This window comes from Rhinopithecus roxellana, chromosome 1 (genome assembly GCF_007565055.1).
Source record: "Rhinopithecus roxellana isolate Shanxi Qingling chromosome 1, ASM756505v1, whole genome shotgun sequence".
Lineage (NCBI taxonomy): Eukaryota > Metazoa > Chordata > Mammalia > Primates > Cercopithecidae > Rhinopithecus > Rhinopithecus roxellana.
Window position 1 is genome coordinate 201,142,655 of NC_044549.1, and position 20,840 is coordinate 201,163,494.

A 20,840-nucleotide genomic window follows, 5' to 3' on the forward strand; every position below is an offset into this window, starting at 1 on the left:
TAGTTGTCACCTACAGGATGCGGGGGCAAGAGCTCACTTCCTGCAGTCTTCACAGGTGAGGGAGGCACCAGCTCCTCACCAAGGCCCGATCTGTCTGGCAGCAAGAACATCCCTCACCCCTCTCACCAAGGCCATACACACCTGCGCCTACACAGGGTCTCATGTGGCTAAGGCCCTGGTGCCAGGCCCTTAATGGCTAGGATTTGTTGGCATAAAGGCAAGGCACCACAGAAACTGGAGAAGCGAAAAGTCCCCACCTTTGGGTGGGGAGCCGGCCTCTGGGTTGCATGACTATCAGTCAGCAAGTGTGGACTTTGGAGTGAGGCGCAGTTACTTACAGCCTGCTGTGCAGCCTGTGTGCTTCCAAACCTCTCTAGGTGTGTTTCCTCGCTGGACTCATAGGCAAAGGGGAAGTACCTTTCCAGGATGGAAACTGAACAAGACAACCCACAGGAAGCCCCAGTGTGGAAACTTACTTTATTCTAGCCATGATTATCCTAGTTGTCACCTTGCACACCTGCCATCTGGTGCCATCTCCTGGCTGGCACATTTATACCCTCTCTGGCTCTGAAAAGCACGTCAACCAAAAATGGGCAGCTGGACTAAGGCATATTTAAACAAAGGCTCCGAAGGACCCCTTTCACTTGGGTCTAGCATCCAGCCTCTCTCTCAGCAGAGGCAGGATCGTGGTCCCTTGTCGTGTTTTCTGAACAGGGCCCAGGACAGCCAAGGCATGCCATCACTGCAGCACTCAACCCTCCTTGGTCACAGTGGAGTCACCAGGTCCAGCCTGAAATACTACTACAGAGGAGAAAGACCCATTCCTGCAAGGTTGCTCTATCTTCCACGTCCAAAAACAGTCCTATGTAGCTTCAGCTGCTCCCAAATCAGGTCACAGAACAGCAGGAGACATTCCTTTGGCAAAAAAGGACACGCTTTTGTCCTGTATCTTATACTGGTAAGTGAGGCTCTGATCCCGCTGGGCTGTGGGCTGCGATGGTCTCCTCCACAGGATTCTCAGCTACGGAGACAGAGAAGAATGAAAGAGGAGCAACCACCCCAGGAAGCTGCTCCACTGGGAACCCCACCCTAGCTTCTCTGTGACCTTCAGCTGAGGCTTCTATGAGATGACAGTCAGACGTGCCATCTGGTAATGGGGCCAACTTGTAAAATAAAGCCTATCACCAGCTAACTACAAATAAAGGGTTCCCCTCCATTACAGTAGTCATATTGGCTCAATACAAAAAATGTGAAAGAGAAACAAAAAGGAGAAGGAAGGAAAAAGTCTTTCAAAGGAAGACCCTTAAAGTATTTTTATATTATTTTATTTTATTTTTTTAAGCAGAGTCTCACTCTGTTGCCCAGGCTGGAATGAGTGGCGCGATCTCGGCTCACCGCAAGCTCCGCCTCCCGGGTTCACGCCATTCTCCTGCCTCAGTCTCCCGAGTAGCTGGGACTACAGGTGCCCGCCACCTCGCCCGGCTAGTTTTTTTTTTGTATATTTAGTAGAGACGGGGTTTCACCGTGTTAGCCAGGATGGTCTCGATCTCCTGACCTCATGATCCGCGCATCTCGGCCTCCCAAATCGCTGGGATTACAGGCTTGAGCCACCGCGCCCGGCCAACGCAATCTTGACTCATTGCAACATCCGCCTCCTGGGTTCAAGCGATTCTCCTGCCTTAGCCTCCCAAGTAGCTGGATTACAGGTGCGTATCACCATGCCCAGCTAATTTTTGTATTTTTAGTAGAGGCTGGGTTTCACTATGTTGGCCAGGCTGGTCTGGAACTCTGACCTCAGGTGATCCACCCACCTCGGCCTCCCAAAGTGCTGGGATTACAGGCACGAGCCACCGCGCCCAGTCCCTTTGTTCTTTTTTCTAAGCATGGTTTTATACTTGTGGGCTACACTAATTTTGAAAATCCCATTAGAATTTGTACATTCAATACAGAGGCCCAGGAAGGCTAGATACCTGTTTTGATGGTGTTTCCACTGACTACAATGCTCTGGGGGTCTGGCTGAAGACAGGCCACAGCTGCCCAGCAGCACCTTCTCCTCAGGCCCTGCTGCAGCACTACAGACATAGCACTGCTGGGCTTGGTCCTCTGTGTGACCTACCAGCCTTGACTCTGAAGGACTCTGGGCCAAGACTCCTAGCCACTCTTACTGGGTCAGGAGTGCTCAACATGAAGTTAACCAGGAAGCTGTAGTGGAGGCTTGGGAGTGGTTCCAGAAGAGAAGTTTGAGAAGGCATAGAGCCACACGGCAGCCCATTTAGAGGGGTAGAATCCAGCTTCCCTCCCAAAGAAGGACTCTGTTTCTGCCCAAGTACTCCAATTGTTCTGGTAAGAGGCAGCAGTTGGGGCAGCAACCCTGGTCCATGGGTATGGCCTCCCCAAGTCGTTTCTCTTTTTTCTTTTTTTGAGACAGAGTTTCTGTCGCCCAGGATGGAGTGCAGTAGTGCGATCTTGGCTCACTGCAACCTCCGCCTCCTGGGTTCAAGCGATTCTCCTGCCTCAGTCTCCTGAGTAGCTGGGACTACAGGCCCGCACCACCATGCCTGGCTAATTTTTCTATTTCTATTAGAGATGGAGTTTCACCATGTTGGCCAGGCTGTTCTCGAACTCCTGACCTCAAGAGACTGGCCTGCCTTGGCCTCCCAAAGTGTTGGGATTACAGGCGTTAGCCACTATGCATGGCCCCGAGTTGTTATTTTAAAAGGAACAGGCTGGGCACGGTAGCTCACTCCTGTAATCCCAACACTTTGGGAGGCAAAGAGGGGTGGATCACAAGGTCAGGAGTTCAAGACCAGCCTGGCTAACAAGATGAAACCCCCATCTCTACTAAAAATATAAAAAAAATTAGCCAGGCATGGCAGTGGATTGCCTGTAATCCCAGGTGCTTGGAAGGCTGAGGCAGAGAACTGCTTGAACCCAGGAGGCAGAGATTGCAGTGAGCCAAGATCACGCCACTGCACTCCAGCCTAGGTGACAGAGCAAGACTCTGTCTAAAAAAAAAAGGAACAGGCTGGGCGCGGTGGCTCAAACCTGTAATCCCAGCACTTTGGGAGGCCGAGATGGGCGGATCACGAGGTCAGGAGATCGAGACCATCCTGGCTAATACGGTGAAACCCCGTCTCTAATAAAAAAAAAAATACAAAAAACTAGCTGGGCGAGATGGCGGGCGCCTGTAGTCCCAGCTACTCAGGAGGCTGAGGCAGGAGAATGGCGTAAACCCGGGAGGCGGAGCTTGCAGTGAGCTGAGATCTGGCCACTGCACTCCAGCCTGGGCGACAGAGCGAGACTGTCTCAAAAAAAAAAGAAAAAGAAAAAAGAAAAAAAGGAACAGTGTTGACCTGAAGAGACGCCTGCTGCAGTACTGCAGATAAATTTTGCTGTTATTTGATGGCATGCCCCTGCATTCCACTCTTGACAGCTGTCTCCTCTTTAAGAGTGCTCCGGCCGGGCGCGGTGGCTCAAGCCTGTAATCCCAGCACTTTGGGAGGCCGAGACGGGCGGATCACGAGGTCAGGAGATCGAGACCATCCTGGCTAACACGGTGAAACCCCGTCTCTACTAAAAAATACAAAAAACTAGCCGGGCGAGGTGACGGGCGCCTGTAGTCCCAGCTACTCAGGAGGCTGAGGCAGGAGAATGGCGTAAACCCGGGAGGTGGAGCTTGCAGTGAGCTGAGATCCGGCCACTGCACTCCAGCCTGGGCGACAGAGCGAGACTCCATCTCAAAAAAAAAAAAAAAAAAAAAAATGCTCCGCTTTGGTCACAAATGGGATCCCCGTGGAATATGTGTGTTGGTCCATGAGGCTAAGTGCCATCTGGAGCAGGTCTATTACCTGAAGTCTCACAATTTCCAGTGTTTCCCTTCCACCTGAAGTCATGTCCCAACCAGACAGTCCCTCAGGCCTGACCCTCCCCTATGCAGTCAAGAATCATAGGTACACGGGCAAGCAGCCCATTGCCCAGTAGGCCCCTGCATACCTGCCCATGCACATCCCTGCAGAAGCCAGTGGCCAGGCCCTCAGCCCGCAGGATCAGGTGGCTCTGGTGACTGACGCCATTCAGCAAGATGTCATTCTCCTCATCCTCCACATCTCCACTGTCGTGCACAAGGATCACCATGTTTCCCTGCATCAGATACAAGATGGAAGCCTGCTCCTTACCAGAAGGGACACCCAGAGTCAGGGAGTGCCAGCCTCTCATTGCCTCCACTCCCCTGCACATCCTCTCACAGATCACCCTCCCTGCTGCTGCTACAGCCAGCCCCTACCTGTGCTCCCAGACCCTGAGTCCAGTCATCTACTGGACAATCTCACCCATAATGAGCCAACCCATATTTTCAGCTCACTTCATCTAAACCAACAGTCTTCAAAATTAGCTCACTCTCCTGAATTCCTGAATGTTATTAAAAGTGTCACCATCCTGCCAGGCACCCATTCATTCAGTCTACAGTTCCTGAATACTTACAGTGTACCAGATCCCACAGTAGGAATAACAAGTGAGAGATATGGGCCCAGGAGCAGATAGATGCTGACAATACAGGATGATAAGACCAAGGGAGAGGGAAGCATGAGGTATATGGGGAGCACAACGAAGAGGCATCTGCTCTAACCTGGAGAAGCAGGTCAGGTGATAAGCACATGTGAGCTGAATCTCAGAGGGCAAGTAGGAGTTAGCCGAGCCGAAATGACTTTTTGGTCAACCCTGCCAAAAAGTGACAGCTTGAATAATAAGTCCTTCAAAGGAATACTGTCCAGTTGTTAAAAAGAATAAAGCTGGCCGGGCACACTGGTGCACTCCTGTAATCCCAACACTTTGGGAGGCCAAGGCAGGAAGATCATTGAGCCAGGGAGTTCAATACCAGCCTGGGCAACATAGTGAGACCCTGTCTCTATTTGTAAAGAATAGTAATAAAAGGCCGGGCGTGGTGGCTCACACCTGTAATCCCAGCTCTTTGAGAGGCCGAGGTGGGTGGATCACCTGAGGTCAGGAGTTCAAGACCAGCCTGGCCAACATGGTGAAACCCTGTCTCTACTAAAAATATTTTTAAAATTAGCCGACCAGGCATGGTGGCTCACGCCTGTAATCTCAGCACTTTGGAGGCTGAGGCGGGCAGATCACAAGGTCAGGAGTTCAAAACCAGCTTGGCCAACATGGTGAAACCCTGTCTCTACTAAAAAAAACACAAAATTTAGCCGAGCATGGTGGTGTGTGCCTGTAGCTACTCGGGAGACTGAGGCAGGAGAATTGCTTGAACCCGGGAGGCAGAGGTTGCAGTGAGCCGAGATCATACCACTGCACTCCAGCCTGGGCAAAAGAGCAAGACTCCATCTCAAAAAAAAAAAAAAAATTAGCCGGGTGTGATGGTGGGCACCTGTAATCCCAGCTACTTGGGAGGCTGAGGCAGGAGAATCGCTTGAACCTGGGAGGTGGAGGTTGCATGAGCCAAGGTCACTGAGGTTGCACCACTGCACTCTAGCCTGGGCAACAAGAGTGAAACTCCATCTCAAAAAAAAGAAAAGACTAGTTTAAAAAAGAAAGAGAATAAATGGCTCCTGGAGGGGTGAAAAGCAGCGTGGCCAGGCCAGGGTCTGAGCTGGGGTTCTGTCCCTGCTGGGCTGCAGGACACGGACTGCTGGACTGCTGCCACGGAACTCAGTGCAGAATAACTCCGGGAGAAACTGCAGTGGGACCTGGAGGCAGAGCATGTGAAGGTGGAGGACATGACCCTCAACCGTTGTGCCTGCAGCTTCTGAGTCCTGGTGGTGTCGGCCAGGTTCGAGGGGAAGCTGCTGCTTCAGACACACTGGCAGGTAAACTTGTGCCTAGCTGGAGGCTCTCGCACACCCATGCTTTTGAGCAGAAAACCCTCATCGCAGAGCAGTGGGCCTGTGAGCAGCAGAAACGAGGGACGGACACCTACACAGCCATTAAATTATAAATCAAGGCTAGAAACAAAGGAAAAGAATGAAGCAGATCCATGTGTTATTTTTGGGCAATGGACAACAAAATACACTGTGTATTACTAAATGAAAAAAAAGAAGTAGCGAACAGTGTGGATGGCAGGTTACCAGTAATGTGAAGAAAAATGCAGGGAGACAAATATGTGCATATACTTTGGGAGCCAAGGCAGGAGAATCACCTGAGCCCAGGAGTTCAAGATCAGCCTGGGCAACATAGTGAAACCAAGTCTCTATAAAAAGTAAAAATATAGAAAAAAACCAAATATGTGCATAATTGTACAGACTGGCTAGAAGGATGCACGTTGAGCTGGTCGTGGTGGCTCACACCTGTAATCCCAGCACTTTGAGAGGCCGAGGCAGGCGGATCATGAGGTCAGAAGATAGAGACCACGGCGAAACCCCGTCTCTACTAAAAATACAAAAAAAAAATTAGCTGGGTGCGGTGGCGGGCACCTGTAGTCCCAGCTACTCGGAAGCCTAAGGCAGGAGAATGCATGAACCTGGGAGGCGGAGCTTGCAGTGAGCCAAGATCTCACCACTGCACTCCAGCCCGGGAGACAGAGCAACACTCCATCTCAAAAAAAAAAAAAAAAAAAAAGAAGGATGCACGTTGGAGGGAGGGAGAGAGGCAAGAGCACTTTTCTTCCTTCTTTTTCTTTTTAAAACAATGCCCAAGTTTTACTTTTTCAACTAAAAGAAGTATTCTTACAAAAAGAGGGTGGTAGCAGGTCACAGACCCAGCTGGACTGCAGAAGGTGGCTTTGGCTACTTACTCTCAACCCCTAATCCTGACTGTGCCTTCCACACCCCTAACAGTTCCTCCTCCTCCCATTCTTTCTGCATTACCCTGGTTCCTGGCTCTGTAGCTATAGCCAGGATGGCCTCAGAAGTTCCCTGAACAGAGCTTCCAGGCAGGACTTTGCACACAGGTGTTCAACACACACTGCTGGATACCCACACACCTGGCTAACTCAGTTAGCTTATCTCTCCCATCGCTCTGTACGCTCAGTCTGACCGCACCATGCCACCGTCCACACGTTCCTGCCAGCTACACCTTTACACACTGACAAGTGCTACTGTGGGCCAGACACCGTGCTGACATGTTACAAGCTTCATCTCACTTCACTCTTGTAGTCAGGTACCTGTGAGGTAGGCACCACAGCCATTCCTATTTTACTGACTGGCCTATTGTTACTGTTAAAAACTCTATTATGGCTATTAAGTACAGTAGTATTTACACCTAACTGATCACAACCAGTTACAGATTTCTTTGTTCCTTCTCTGCTTCCACTGCTTCACTTGACTAACCAAAAGAAAACAAAAACAAAAACTCTAAAACCTCTATTACAGCAGAAATCCCTGTTTGTCTCTCATAACTTGGTAATCAAGGTAACATTGTATATCCTTTACTTGTATTGCCCTTTACAATTTTTAAAGTGGCTCATACTCATTATCTTAGCTGATCTATAAAATACACAGGGATGATAATAACTTGCCCCAGGACACAGGCTATATCTGGCAGACCTGGGACTGCAGCAGTGCCACACATGACCAGCCCCACTGAACGCAATGTTGATCATCGCTTTATTTTGGGGGGCTTTACTTTTCAGCAACGGCAGGTAAGGGAAAGCAGGGTGGCTGGAGCAAAAGCTTTCTGGCGCTACCAGAGTAAAGCCAAAACCCCAAGCAAATAAAAAGATCACAGCAAGCGAGGTCTGGACCTGTCTGAGTTCTTGGAGGTCACAGGTAGGCGCACAGAAGGCAGTTCCATGAGTACCTTTAGTTCCCAGCACACAGTGGCTCTGCAGTAGTGAATGAAGTCTAGCACAGCCACCGCCCCCATGCCCAGGCTCAGAAGCACACTGAGGTCGTCCACCAGCAGCACCGGGTATGTCCACCGAGCCTCTCCACTGTCTACTGGCTTCAGGGCCTCTCGTACAAACTCAAACAACGGTTTCAAGTTCCCAGCATTAGCCTCCCTGAAGAGACAGGACAAAAGTTACCAGACTTCACTCTCTCTACAGATGTTTATCAAGAACCAAGTAGCACCACAGGAGAGGGCTAAGGGGGACAAAGAACTTTATCACAATTCTTGGCAACAAAGAGTTCATGGTCTGGTTAGAAAGAAAAGGCATGCACGTGTACAGGAATAATTCAAATATTTCCTGAGGCCTGCTAGGTATAAAGCACTGTGTTAGAAACTGGGGGACACAAAAATCAACAGCTCCTAGGGCCCTTAAGAGACACCATACATAGCCGGGCGCGGTGGTTCACACCTGTAATCCCAGCACTTTGTGAGGCTGAGGCAGGCGGATCACTCGAGGTGAGGAGTTCAAGATCAGCCTGGCCAACAATGGTGAAACCCTGTCTCTACTAAAAATACAAAAATTAGCCAGGTGTGGTGGCGCACACCTGTAATCTCAGCCACTCGGGAGGCTGAGGCAGGAGAACTGCTTGAACCTGGGAGGCGAAGTTGCAGTGAGCCAAGACTGAGATCATCCCACTGCACTCCAACCTCGGCAACAGAACGAGACTCTGTCTCAAAAAAAAAAAGAAAAAAGAGAGACACCATACAGCCTCTCAACCCAAGAGCTTAAGGCATCTGGAAGATCAACTGGATTGGGCAGGCAGAAGCCTTCCCAGGAGGTCATACACAGCTGGAAAAAGTTAAACAGGCCAAGCACAGTAGCTCGCACCTATAATCCCAGCACTTTGGGGGGCCAGTGGGGGAGAATCATTTGAGCCCAGGAGTTCAAGAACAGCCTAGGCAACAGAGTGGGACCATATCTCTAAAAAAAAAATTTTTTTTTAATTAACCAGGCATAGTGGTACACCCCTGTAGTCCCAGCTACTTGGAGGCTGAGATGAGAGGAGTGCTTGAGCCCAGGAGGTCGAGTTTGCAGTGAGCCGTGTGTGTACCACTGCACTCCAGCCTGGACAACAGAGCAAGACCGTCTCCAAAAAAATAATGAAATAAGAAGTTAAACAGCAACTCAGATGCCCTGATGGTCAGTGGCAGTGGCCTAAGGGCTTTTGTGTACGTAACAAATTTGACCTGTTTCTGACATAAGCCAGATTGACTATCTCTGTCTTCTCTAGCGACTACCCCCGGCCATCATTTCTCAGCAATGAGTGGAGGAACAGAGCACAGGGCCCAGGGCAACTGGCCTACTGCCTTATGCTCCAGGGATGAGCCCCTGGCATTGCGTTATTTTCACTAACAATGAGGACATCTCCCCATATCTTGGGATGAGGTGTAACCAGCCCCTGCCTTCAAATGAGGAAACCCCAAGTCAGAGATGTTAAGGGGTATATATGAGGTCACACACAGGGTCAGGAAACATGGCCTCACAGCCACCACATAAGGGTGTGTGTGTCTGAGAGATAAGGTGGTTGGGGGAAGTTAATGTGTGGACCGCTTTGTAGTGGAGGAAGAACAGCAGCCAAGCAGGGAGTCTTCACAGAGCTATGTTTGTGGCCAATGTTCAGAAAGGAGGAAAAGCAGGAAAACCAATCTCAGGCCTGCGACGCTGAATACCAAACCAGGGGAAAAACTTTTTCTTAAATGTCTGAAGAGTAAATATTTTAGACTTGCAGGTCATATGGTCTCTGTCCCGACTACTCAACTCTATTTGTTGCTGTAATGCAAAGACAGCCAGGGACAACATGCAAACAAATGAATGTGGCTGTATTCCAGTAAAATTTTATTTACAAAAAATAAATTTTAAAAAAAGAATATTAAAAAAGACAATTTAAAAAATATGAAACAAAACAAACAAAACAAATTTATTTACAAAAACAGGCAGCTGACCCATAGCCCATAGTTTGTCGTTGCAGAGTTTCCGCTATTGCAGAGCTCAGGTGTATACTAGGGCTCTAAGCCAGGGCTGGAAAACACAGCAAAGCATATTGTTCTGCCATCCTTCCAGCAAATGATCCTCTCTGTAGCTTTTGGGACAAATGTCCACCCTCAGCCCCATGATAAGAGCCAGCATTTGATAATGCTGCAACACCAGATGAAGTATCTGACTCCTGAAGCCAGTTCCATCCTCCTGCACAATAAGAAGGAATCACACAGCAATCAGGAACCCTGTCTGGGCCCACCTGCCACGTGTGTGCTTCCGGACTGGGCTGCAGGCTGACTGACCTGAGAAACTGCAGGGGATGTGGCTCCTCTTGAGTCTGGAAGAAGACGTCCACTGCGGACTTGAGTCCCTCGAGGAACACAAGCTGCCCACGCTCCCGCGCCACAGTCAGGTTGACACCCTGAACATGACAAAGAGTGAGTTACTGTGCCTTGTAGGGGAATGCATCAGACTAGATGCCAGCTTGCAAGAGGGCACAAGACACCTTCCAAACGTGGTAGAAGTGTATCTGACCACCCAATGTACAGGCCTCTCTTCATTCCCCTGGGTGCTCCCAACCCACAATCCCCCATCTGTTTTCAGATGTGTATTTCCATTTAATTGTCACATTAAAAGGAAAACTAGCCAGGCATGGTGGTACATGCCTGGAGTCCCAGCTACTTGGGAGGCTGAGGCAGGTGGATCGTTTGAGCCCAGGAGTTTGAGACCAGCCTGGGCAACATGGCAAGATCTTGTCTCTACAAAAAAAAATTTTAAAAATTACCCAAGTGTGGTAGTTTGCACCTGCAGTCTCAGCAACTCAGGAGGCTGAGGTAGGAGGATCACATGCGCCCAGCAGGTCAAGGCTGTAGTGAGCCTTGCGCAGTGAGCACTCCACCATGTGCAACAGAGCGAAACTCTGTCTCAAAAAGACACAAAAAACAAAAACCTAGGCTGGGCATGGTGTCTCATGCCAATAATCCCAGCATTTTGGGAGAACAAGGGGCAGATCACCTGAGGTCAGGAGTTCGACACTAGTCTGGCCAACATGGTGAAACCCCATCTCTACTAAAAATACAAAAATTAGCCAGGTGTGGTGGCAGGCGCCTGCAATCCCAGCTACTCAGGAGACTAAGACAGGAGGATTACTTGAACTGGGAGGTGGAGGTTGCAGTGAGCCGAGATCGCACCATTGCACTCCAGCCTGGGTGACAAGAGTGAAACTCCGTCTCACAAAAAAAAAAAAAAAAAAAAAAAACCATAAAAAATGGGATGCAGAAATTTAGTATGCCCATCCGTGCTCGGACCAGGACTTTTTTTTCTTTTCTTTTCTTTTTTTACTTGTCACTGACTTGAAGCTCAAGAACTTTCTTTTCTTTTTTTTTTTTCTTTTTTGAGACAGAGTCTCTCTCTACTGCCTAGGCTGGAGTGCAGTAATGCAATCTCGGCTCACTGCAACGTCTGCCTCCCAGGTTCAAGTGATTCTTGTGCCTCAACCTCCTGAGTAGCTGGGATTACAGGTGTGTGCCACCATACCTGGCTAATTTTTATTTATTTATGTATTTATTCATTTATTTTTTGAGATGGAGTTTCACTCTTGTTACCCAGGCTGGAGTGCAATGGTGCGATCTTGGCTCACTGCAACCTCTGCCTCTTGGGTTCAAGCGATTCTCCTGCCTCAGTCTCCTGAGCAGCTGGGATTACAAGTATGTGCAACCACACCCAGCTGACTTTTGTATTTTTAGTAGAGACGGGGTTTCTCCATGTTGGTCAGGCTGGTCCCGAATTGCCAAACTCAGGTGATCCACCCGCCTTGGCCTCCCAAAGTGCTGGGATTATAGGCATGAGCCACCGCACCCAGCCTAATTTTTTTATTTTTAGTAGAAATAGGGTTTTGCCATACTGACCAGGCTGGTCTTAAACTCCTGGCCTCAAGTGATCCACCTGCCTCAGCCTCCAAAAGTGCTGGGATTACAAGTGTGAGCCACTGTGCCAGGCCTCAAGGACTTCTTAAATATGGTTCATGAACTACCATCCAATTAAGAAACCCTTTAAGATGCCTGATTAAAATGTAGATTCCTGCCGGGCGCGGTGGCTCAAGCCTGTAATCCCAGCACTTTGGGAGGCCGAGACGGGCGGATCACGAGGTCAGGAGATCAAGACCATCCTGGCTAACATGGTGAAACCCCGTCTCTACTAAAAATACAAAAAACTAGCCGGGCGACCTGGCAGGCACCTGTAGTCCCAGCTACTCGGGAGGCTGAGGCAGGAGAATGGCGTGAACCCAGGAGGCGGAGCTTGCAGTGAGCTGAGATCTGGCCACTGCACTCCAGCCTGGGCGACAGAGCGAGACTCCGTCTCAAAAAAAAAAAAAAAAAAAATGTAGATTCCTGGCCAGGCATGGTAGTTCACGCCTGTAATCCCAACACTTTGGGAGGCCGAGGCAGGTGGATCACCTGAGGTCAGGAGTTCGAGACCAGCCTGGACAACATGGTAAAATCCTGTCTCTATGAAAATTCAAAATTAGCCAGGTATGGTAGCACATGACTGTAATCCCAGCTACTTGGGAAACTGAGGCAAGAGAATCACTTGAACCTGGGAAGCAGAGGTTATGGCGAGCCGAGATCATGCCATTGCACTCCAGCCTGGGCAACAAGAGTGAAACTCTGTCTCAAAAAAACCAAAAGCAGACCCCTGGGTCTAATTCCAGAACAAAGGCAGAGCTCAGGATGTACAGCTCAACAAACACCGAGGGATAGTGATGCATTCTAAATGTGCAACCCACTGCTCTACCTGTGTAGAAATAGGTCACATGGAGCTCGGTGTGGTGGCTCACACCTGCAATCCCAGCACTTTGGGAGGCTGAGGCAGGAGGATCCCTTGAGCTTAGGAGTTTAAGACCAGTCTGGGCCGGGCGTGGTGGCTCAAGCCTGTAATCCCAGTACTTTGGGAGGCCGAGACGGGCGGATCTGGAGGTCAGGAGATCGAGACCATCCTGGCTAACACGGTGAAACCCCGTCTCTACTAAAAAATACAAAAAACTAGCCGGGCGAGGTGGCGGGCGCCTGTAGTCCCAGCTACTCAGGAGGCTGAGACAGGAAAATGGCGTGAACCCGGGAGGTGGAGCTTGCAGTGAGCTGAGATCCGGCCACTACACTCCAGCCTGGCTGACAGAGCGAGACTCTGTCTCAAAAAAAAAAAAAAAAGACCAGTCTGGGCAACATAAGGAGACCCATTCTCTAAAAAAAAAAAAAAAAAAAAAGGCAAGAAAGAAAGAGGCAACATGTAATTCTTTAGACTTTCCATGCCCCTACATCAGGTCTCAACTGCTCATTCACACACAAAATGCCCAGGGTCTTCCAACGTCTAACACCATTTGTTCTGATAGCTGCAGCTGACAGAGAAAAAGACTCCTGATCGTATCACCCTTGCTCTTGCTCACTACCAGTCTATTTATGTAAGTGCAACAATATGCCATGAGTATAGAAACTCACGCTCCAGCACTTCAAATGCCAAGTACTGTGGATGCCATTCCTGCTGTGCTGACTATCATTCAAAGGTCAAAGAAAAAGTAGCCAGTTTAGACATGCGAACACACAGCTGTCTCATCCTGAAACAGATCCAGTGGCCATAAAGCCATGCTACAGAGCCCTGGAATGCAACATGTTTTCTTTACATCCTGACTGTTCTCCCTGGGCTCCTGCCCTGATGTCTAACACAGGAAGTTCTCCCTTCTCTGCAAAGGATGGGAAAGAAAGAACCTACTACCATTCTCTCACCTCCTAATTTGCTTCCGCCCAACAGAGAAAGAGGCAGTGACTTGGTCCAATAGTAAGACTGGATTTTATTTTTTTTTATTTGTTTGTATGTATGTATGTATTCATGTATGTATGTATGTATGTATTGAGATGGAGTCTTGCTCTTTTGCCAAGGCTGGAGTGCAGTGGTGCAATCTTGGCTCACTGCAATTTCCACCTCCCAGGTTCAAGTGCTTCTCATGCCTCAGCCTCCCAAGTAGCTGGGATTATAGGCATGAGCCACCATGTCTGGATCCTCTGAGAAATAAATGAGTAGAATGGACGCCCCATGAGTGAGATGATCCCAAAGTGTTAGGATTAAAGGCATGAGCCACCACCCCTGGCAGCCAAGAATTTTTATAGTGACTAGGTCTTGGGTTTTGTCAAATGCTTTTTCTACATTAAGTGATGTCATCATATGAATTTGTTTCTTTAGCCTATTGAGATGGTGGATTACAATAGCTGATTTTCAAATGTTGAACCAGCTTTGCAAAACTGTAATAAACCCAAGTGTGATGTATAGTTCTTCTTATACATTTCTGGACTTGATTTGCTTATATCTTGCGGGGGTGGTGGTGGTGGGGGAATTGCATCTCTGGGAGATATGTTTTTTTCCTCTTTTTATTGAAAAGGTGTGTCACTCTACAGGCGCACGCCAACCGCCCAGCTAATTTCTGTATTTTTAGTAGAGATGGGGTTTTGCTATGTTGGCCAGGCTAGTCTCAAACTCCTGACCTCAGGTGATCTGCCCACCTCGGCCTCCCAAAGTGCTGCGATTACAGGCATGAGCCACCGTGCCCAGCCCAAGACTGGCATTTTAAGATCACTGCTGAAGAGTAGCCCAGTTCTCTCCCTCTCTAAGCCTGGCCTGTCCAAAAGCAAACCAAAAAACAGCCCTTCAGCTTCCATTCTCAGGCAGTGAGGTCCACCTAGTCACAGGTAATGGCCCAGGATAGGTCAGGAAGTTCATCAGCCTCTTGGCCATCTTATTCTTGCCCGCCTGTGTATGATGTGGTGAGGGGCAGGAAACGAAAGTCCCTCTCCCCACATTGGGGTCTGAAGCACTAGACTTAGGGAAAGACAGTGGGAGGCATCCAATTTAGCAGCAGACCAAAGTGTGATCTCCAACCAAGGAGGACGAAAATCAAAACTCATACGGAGAAGGAGAAAACCTTAACTGGTCCAGAATGAGTAGAGAAGAGTTTGATTAATTAACATCTACAAACAGCAGGTCTGGTTCTACAAAGTCTCAATGAAACATGCTGAGATGCTACCTCAGCCCTTCAAATAAATGGTTCAGGATCCCAAGATTTCTTTCTTTTTCTTTTTTTTTTTTTTTTTTTTTTTGAGACAGAGTCTTGCTCTGTCGCCAGGCTAGAGTGCGATCTCAGCTCACTGCAACCTCTGGCTCCCGGGTACAAGCGATTTTCCTGCCTCAGCCTCCCGAGAAGCTGGGACTACGTGTACGCACCACCATGCCCAGCTAATTTTTGTATTTTTAGTAGAGACGGGGTTTCACCATGTTGGCCAGAATGGTCTCCATTTCTTGACCTCATGATCCGCCCACCTTGGCCTCCCAAAGTGCTGGGATTACAGGCGTGAGCCACCGTGCCCGGCTCAATATTTCTTTAGTCCCTCTTTTTTTTTGAGACGGAGTCTCGCTGTGTCACCCAGGCTGGAGCGCACTGGCCGGATCTCAGCTCACTGCAAGCTCCACCTCCCGGGTTCACGCCATTCTCCTGCCTCAGCCTCCCCAGTAGCTGGGACTACAGGCGCCCACCACCTCACCCAGCTAGTTTTTTCGCATTTTTTAGTAGAGACGGGGTTTCACTGTGTTAGCCAGGATCTCGATCTCCTGACCTCGTGATCCGCCCGTCTCGGCCTCCCAAAGTGCTGGGATTACAGGCTTGAGCCACCGCACCCGGCATAGTCCCTCTTTTGCTAAGTTCTGTACAATGCAAATAGGAAAGCCAAGCTTTAGACTGTGTGTGACACACACACTCACTCAGGGACCTCACCATGGAATTCCAAAATATTTACCAGCTTCTGTCCCACGATATTGTAGTGGCTGAAGGACTGGAAGAGTGCCACAAAGCAGACTTTACAATTAGCTAGAAAACAAAACAAATGATTTTAAATAAATCCTCTGGTTACAACCAGTCTCACTGATTTCATACCTCTGGAAACAAAAGCACTGAGGCAAATCTAGAGACCCAGAGGCTTTGCAACCCGACATACGCAATTTGATTCTAAGATGTACTTTTTTTCTTAACAGTTGTATCTTATTTTGCTGATTCTAAGATATATTTCTGTTAGATGTAGTACTAGGTACTTATTCTTCTTCTTCTTATTATTATTATTTGAGCTCGCTCTGTTGGCCAGGCTAGAGTGGCACAATCATGGCTCACTGCAGCCTCAATTTCTCTGGCCTCAAGTGATCCGCCCACCTCAGCCTCCTGAGTAGCTAGAACTATAGGTGTGCCCAGCTAATTTTTGCATTTTTTTGTAGAGACAGGGTCTCCCTATATTGCCCAGGCTGGTCTCGAACTGCTGGCCACAGTTCGAGATCATCCTCCCGCCTGGGTCTCCCGAATGCTGGGATTATAGATATGAGCCATTACGCCCAGCCATGCAGCAGCCATTTTCTTTAGGAAGCATCTACTGCCAGGACAAAGTGTCAATGGGGTCCAGTGCCCAGAGACCTCAAGATACACAAAGACCAAAGAGCAACAAAATCAGGAGGCCACATAAGACCTCAGTGAGGCAATGTCCACACAGTGGGTGGAGAAGCGGAAGGTAGGACACAGAAACAGTGAGCACACACCACTCTTTGGCAGGGCTGGGGAGGGAATGAGATGGCCCAGTGATCTGTTATCCTCATAAAATAGCCACCCTAGGTATCCCAACACCAAGGCTTGGCTTGTAAATGCTGTTATTGCTTCCTTAAATAGTTTTGGTTTTTATTATTTCTGCACCCATCTTGGGTTTCTTTTCTACAGCATCAATGAGTCCCATACCTTTGAGGTAGAAGGAGAGAAAGTGGTGTACAAGGAAACTTCCATCTGTCTTGGCATCACAGAGTAGAGTCAGTTTCCCCTAAAAGTTACAAGGAACACAAAAAGGTTAGAATCCCTGGAAAGAGGTCAGCTTAGTGTAGAAATCTAGTCAATTGTGTCCATACCTAAATTTCTACACCTGAAGAGTTTATTTTTTTAATGATATATATGCTAAGGTACCCTGAAAAGATGAAAATAAATCAAAATTATGGAAAATCCAAGATTAAAGTTATCACTTATTGTTACTTAGGCAGGCATATCTCAGACTCCACCTCCTCAAAGCAAACAGAGAATAAAATAATTTATCTTCCTCACTTCTCATGTTAGTAATTCAGGAACCAGTCTTAGGAAGAATTGGATCCCGAACAAAGGATGCTTTTACCATGAGACTCCAATGCAAATCAGACTGCTAGGACTGGAAGAGGCCTTCAAAAGGCCTCCCCACCAACTACTTTATATTCTGATGCCAATTCTATTCTGTAGGGTGAGGGAGAAGGGAGGAAGAAGCAATTGTTGATAGAGATGTCTGATAACAAAGTTCACCCAATGGCCCTGCTTCAGAGGCTTGATCATGGAGAGCTCTAGAAAGACCTCTAAGGGTGGTCTCTGCAGAGCCTGGCTGTCCCGCTCCACTCACCTCTATTTCTGTCAGTGACAGGGAAGGTCTGGATCAAGTGACATCATGCATTCCACCTCCTTGCTGTGTGACCTTCCACAAATGCCTAACTTCTCTGGGATTCAGGTTTTTTCACTTATAAAATATGAAATATCACACCGTCAGACCTTCAGCTTACCCCTGGTGCTGTCATTTCCTGGTGCCCACTTGAATACTCCATTCTCTCATCTGGCCCTAGGCTGACTTTGGAAGTACCAGTGGTAACTGGCAAGGTAATCACAGTCATCTGGACAAGAACTGCCTGGCAACTAAAATCCACAAGGATCTACTGAAAGCTACATTTTGGCACTATGGGGTCATAAAAAGGCTTTAGACACATAGTATCCCGGTTGCCATTGAAAAGGAGTTTACCATTTCATTAGGAAGACAAAGATTATGAATAAATCAGGCCAAGCGTGGTGGCTCACGCCTGTAATCTCAGCACTTTGGGAGGCAGAGGCAGGCGGATCACCTGAGGTCAGGAGTTCGAGACCGGCCTGGCCAACATGGTGAAACCCCGTCTCTAACAAAAAAAGCAAAAAAAAAAAAAAAAAAAAAAAAAGCCAAGTAATTAGCTGGGTGTAGTAGCGCACGCCTGTAATCCCAGCTACTTGGGAGGCTGAATAAGGAGAATCAGTTGAACCCAGGAGGTGAGGTTGCAGGGAGCTGAGATAGCTAGCGCCAGTGCACTCCAGCCTGGGCGACGGAGCGAGACTCCATCAGAAAAAAAAAAAAAAAGAATAAGCCAGAAGATACGCTCCTGAAAGAGGTTACTCCTACGCTAAAATGTGAAAGGTTTCAAGGTGCCCCAGAGTGTGAAGAGAACATGCCAGCCTGGGGTGCCAAAGACTGACTTGGTCCAAGCCAATGTTTGCTACGTCCAGCTTCTAACACTTCTATTAGAGACCACAAAGAGGAAGAGTAAGAACAGCAGCGTTCAATACAATGTGCCGATTGCTCCGGGGCTAGGGGGCGGTTAGGAAGCTCGCCAATGAAGACGGCGGCGATACGAACTCCCCCCTCCTCTCAGGCCTATTCCCCAGTCTCCTCTGAGCGCCTGGGACCCCCACTCCAGTGAACATGCACAGGGCGCCCCAGTTTACGTCCGTGAATATAACCCAACCCTACTGTCGGCCATGCTTCCCAGGGACTTTTTTTTTTTTTTGAGACGGAGTCCCGCTCTGTCGCCCAGGCTGGAGTGCGGTGGCGAGATCTCAGGTCACTGCAACCTCCGCCTCCCGGGTTCAAGCTATTCTCCTGTCTCAGCCTCCCGAGTAGCTGGGATTACAGGCATGCAGCACCACGCCCGGCTAATTTTTGTATTTTTCCTAGAGACAGAGTTTCAGCATGTTGGCCAGACTGGTCTCGAACTCCTGACCTAAGATGATCCATCCGCCTCGGCCTCCTAAACTGCTGGGATTACAGGCGTGAGCCACCGTGCCCGGTCGCTTCCCAGAGACTTTTAAGGGCACGTACGGCCTTTGACAATATACGAGATGGCCCAGAAGCCCACCTTCGGCGGGTCCAAGTCTACAGCTCAATCCCCGGGTCGACCCTCTGCGGACTACAACTCCCAGGTGCCCCGTGCCGGGTCGTCGCGCCATTCCCTGGGGTCGTACGCACCGCCTCCCGGATGCGGTATTCTGCCGCCCTGCCAGGTCCCGCCCCCTTCCGGGCCGCGGGATCTCTTACCTGCTCCGCCCTGTCGGGGGTGGTGTTAAGCAAGTTATTAAGTTCCACGAACATTCCGAGCTCCTGGGACTAACACTCTGGAGGAGAACCCGGGGTGCTGCAAAGGCGATGGAGGCTGGAGAGCTAAACGCACCCAACAGCCCACCTCACGCAAAGAAGCGCGCATGCGCAACGCCACTTTTGCGAGCTAGCCACAGCCAATGACGCGGGTGCCTCGATGGGGCCGCTGCGCAAGCGCATAGACGTGCTTCGAGTCCCAGGTAGTTGGAAACGATGGGCTTCTCTGTAGGACTGCCAGCGACCTGTGGCGGCTCATTCCGCGCAGATCGGCCTGGCGCCCGAGCCCTCCCAGTGGCCCCCAAAGCTCCACGCAACCGAGTATTCTTCCCTTGGCCTCGCTCTCTGCCCAACCCCGGGCCTCCTTTCCTCCACTTGACAGAGTGGCTGTCAAGCGCCCTCTGTGTGCCCCACACTCCTGGGAGCTTGGGCTCATCGGTAAACGAAAACAAAGGACAGGAAATTATTATTTTTTAATTATTATTATTTTTTTTATTGAGACGGAGTCTTGCTCTGTCGCCCAGGCTGAAGTGCAGTGGCGCGATCTCGGCTCACTGCAAGCTCCGCCTCCCGGGTTCACGCCATTCTCCTGCTTCAGCCTCCGGAGTAGCTGGTACTACAGGCGCCCGGCACCATGCCCGGCTAATATTTTGTATTTTTAGTGGAGACGGGGTTTCACCGTGTTAGCCAGGATAGTCTGGATCTCCCGACCTCATAATCCACCCGCCTCGGCCTCCCAAAGTGCTGGGATTACAGGCATGAGCCACCACGCCCTGCCGACACGGAATTATATCTTGAAAAGTTATGTGGAGGAAAGCAAAGCGGGATTGGGGAGTAGCAATGGGGGCAAGGTAGGTTTCAGAATTAAAGAGGTTGTCAGGGTGGGTCTCACTGAGAAAGGGTGGTTGCGGCCGGGCGCGGTGGCTCACGCCTGTAATCCCAGCACTTTGGGAGGCCAAGACGGAGGGATCAAGAGGTCAAGAGTTCGCAGACCAGCCTGGCCAACATAGTGAACATAGCAGCCCTTCTCTATTAAAAATACAAAAAATTAGCCGGGCGTGGTGGGGGGAGCCTGTAATTCCAGCCACTCAGGAGGCTGAGCCAGTAGAATCGCTTGAACCCGGGAGGCGGAGGTTGCAGTCAGCGGAGATCGCGCCATTGCACTGTAGCCTGGGCAGCAGTGCGAGACTTCGTCAAAAAAAAAAAAAAAAAAAAAAAAAAAAAGCGTAGTTGCAACACTCCCTGTATGCCTGTCCTCAGAGCCTTTGCACTAACTCTTCCCTCTTCCTGGAATGCCCCTTTTTCCAGATACTCAGCTGATTTTAAAATTCCCCACTTCCTTCAGGTCTTTGTTCAGATGTCACTTTATTCGTGAGGCCTTCCCTGAGCACCTTACTTAAATCACAACTGTCCCTTTCCGAACACTTCTTTTTCCTTGCTTTTTTTTTTTCATAAGGTTTGTATCTATTATACCGTATATAGTTTTGTTCTAGCCCAATCAGCCTCAGTTCAGTGGACAAACCTGTAGTTCAACCAAAGTCAAGTTTATTGACAGTCACTAAAATAAAAGAGAATTGTTATATGATTTGGGAAAGAATCGGATTCAGGTGAAATTTAAGTGAGGCGGTGTTTGATATGCTCAAAGCACAGCACAGCTGTGTGTGGAGGAGTCCTACTCTGGGGTGGACTGCAAAGGGGACCCAGGGTCGTTTGTCTGGAAACTGCAAGTTGTTAAGATAGAGACCATCCTGGCTAACACGGTG

General features: G+C 49.2%; 1 protein-coding gene and 1 pseudogene across 1 annotated transcript; one reads left to right on the forward strand and one right to left on the reverse strand.

Annotated features, from left to right (window-relative positions):
* Positions 1-459: 459 nt before the first annotated feature.
* ELP6 (elongator acetyltransferase complex subunit 6) lies at positions 460-19,245 on the reverse strand. The gene is made up of 7 exons (XM_010374748.2): positions 19,021-19,245; positions 16,635-16,713; positions 15,658-15,728; positions 10,123-10,241; positions 7,753-7,954; positions 3,994-4,140; positions 460-1,021 (listed from the first exon to the last, which is right to left on the reverse strand). Exons 1-7 carry the CDS (start codon positions 19,072-19,074, stop codon positions 893-895), a joined length of 801 nt encoding a protein of 266 aa, XP_010373050.1. The 5' UTR covers positions 19,075-19,245; the 3' UTR covers positions 460-892.
* On the forward strand, positions 4,157-5,953 carry LOC115898150 (annotated as a pseudogene).
* Positions 19,246-20,840: the final 1,595 nt, after the last annotated feature.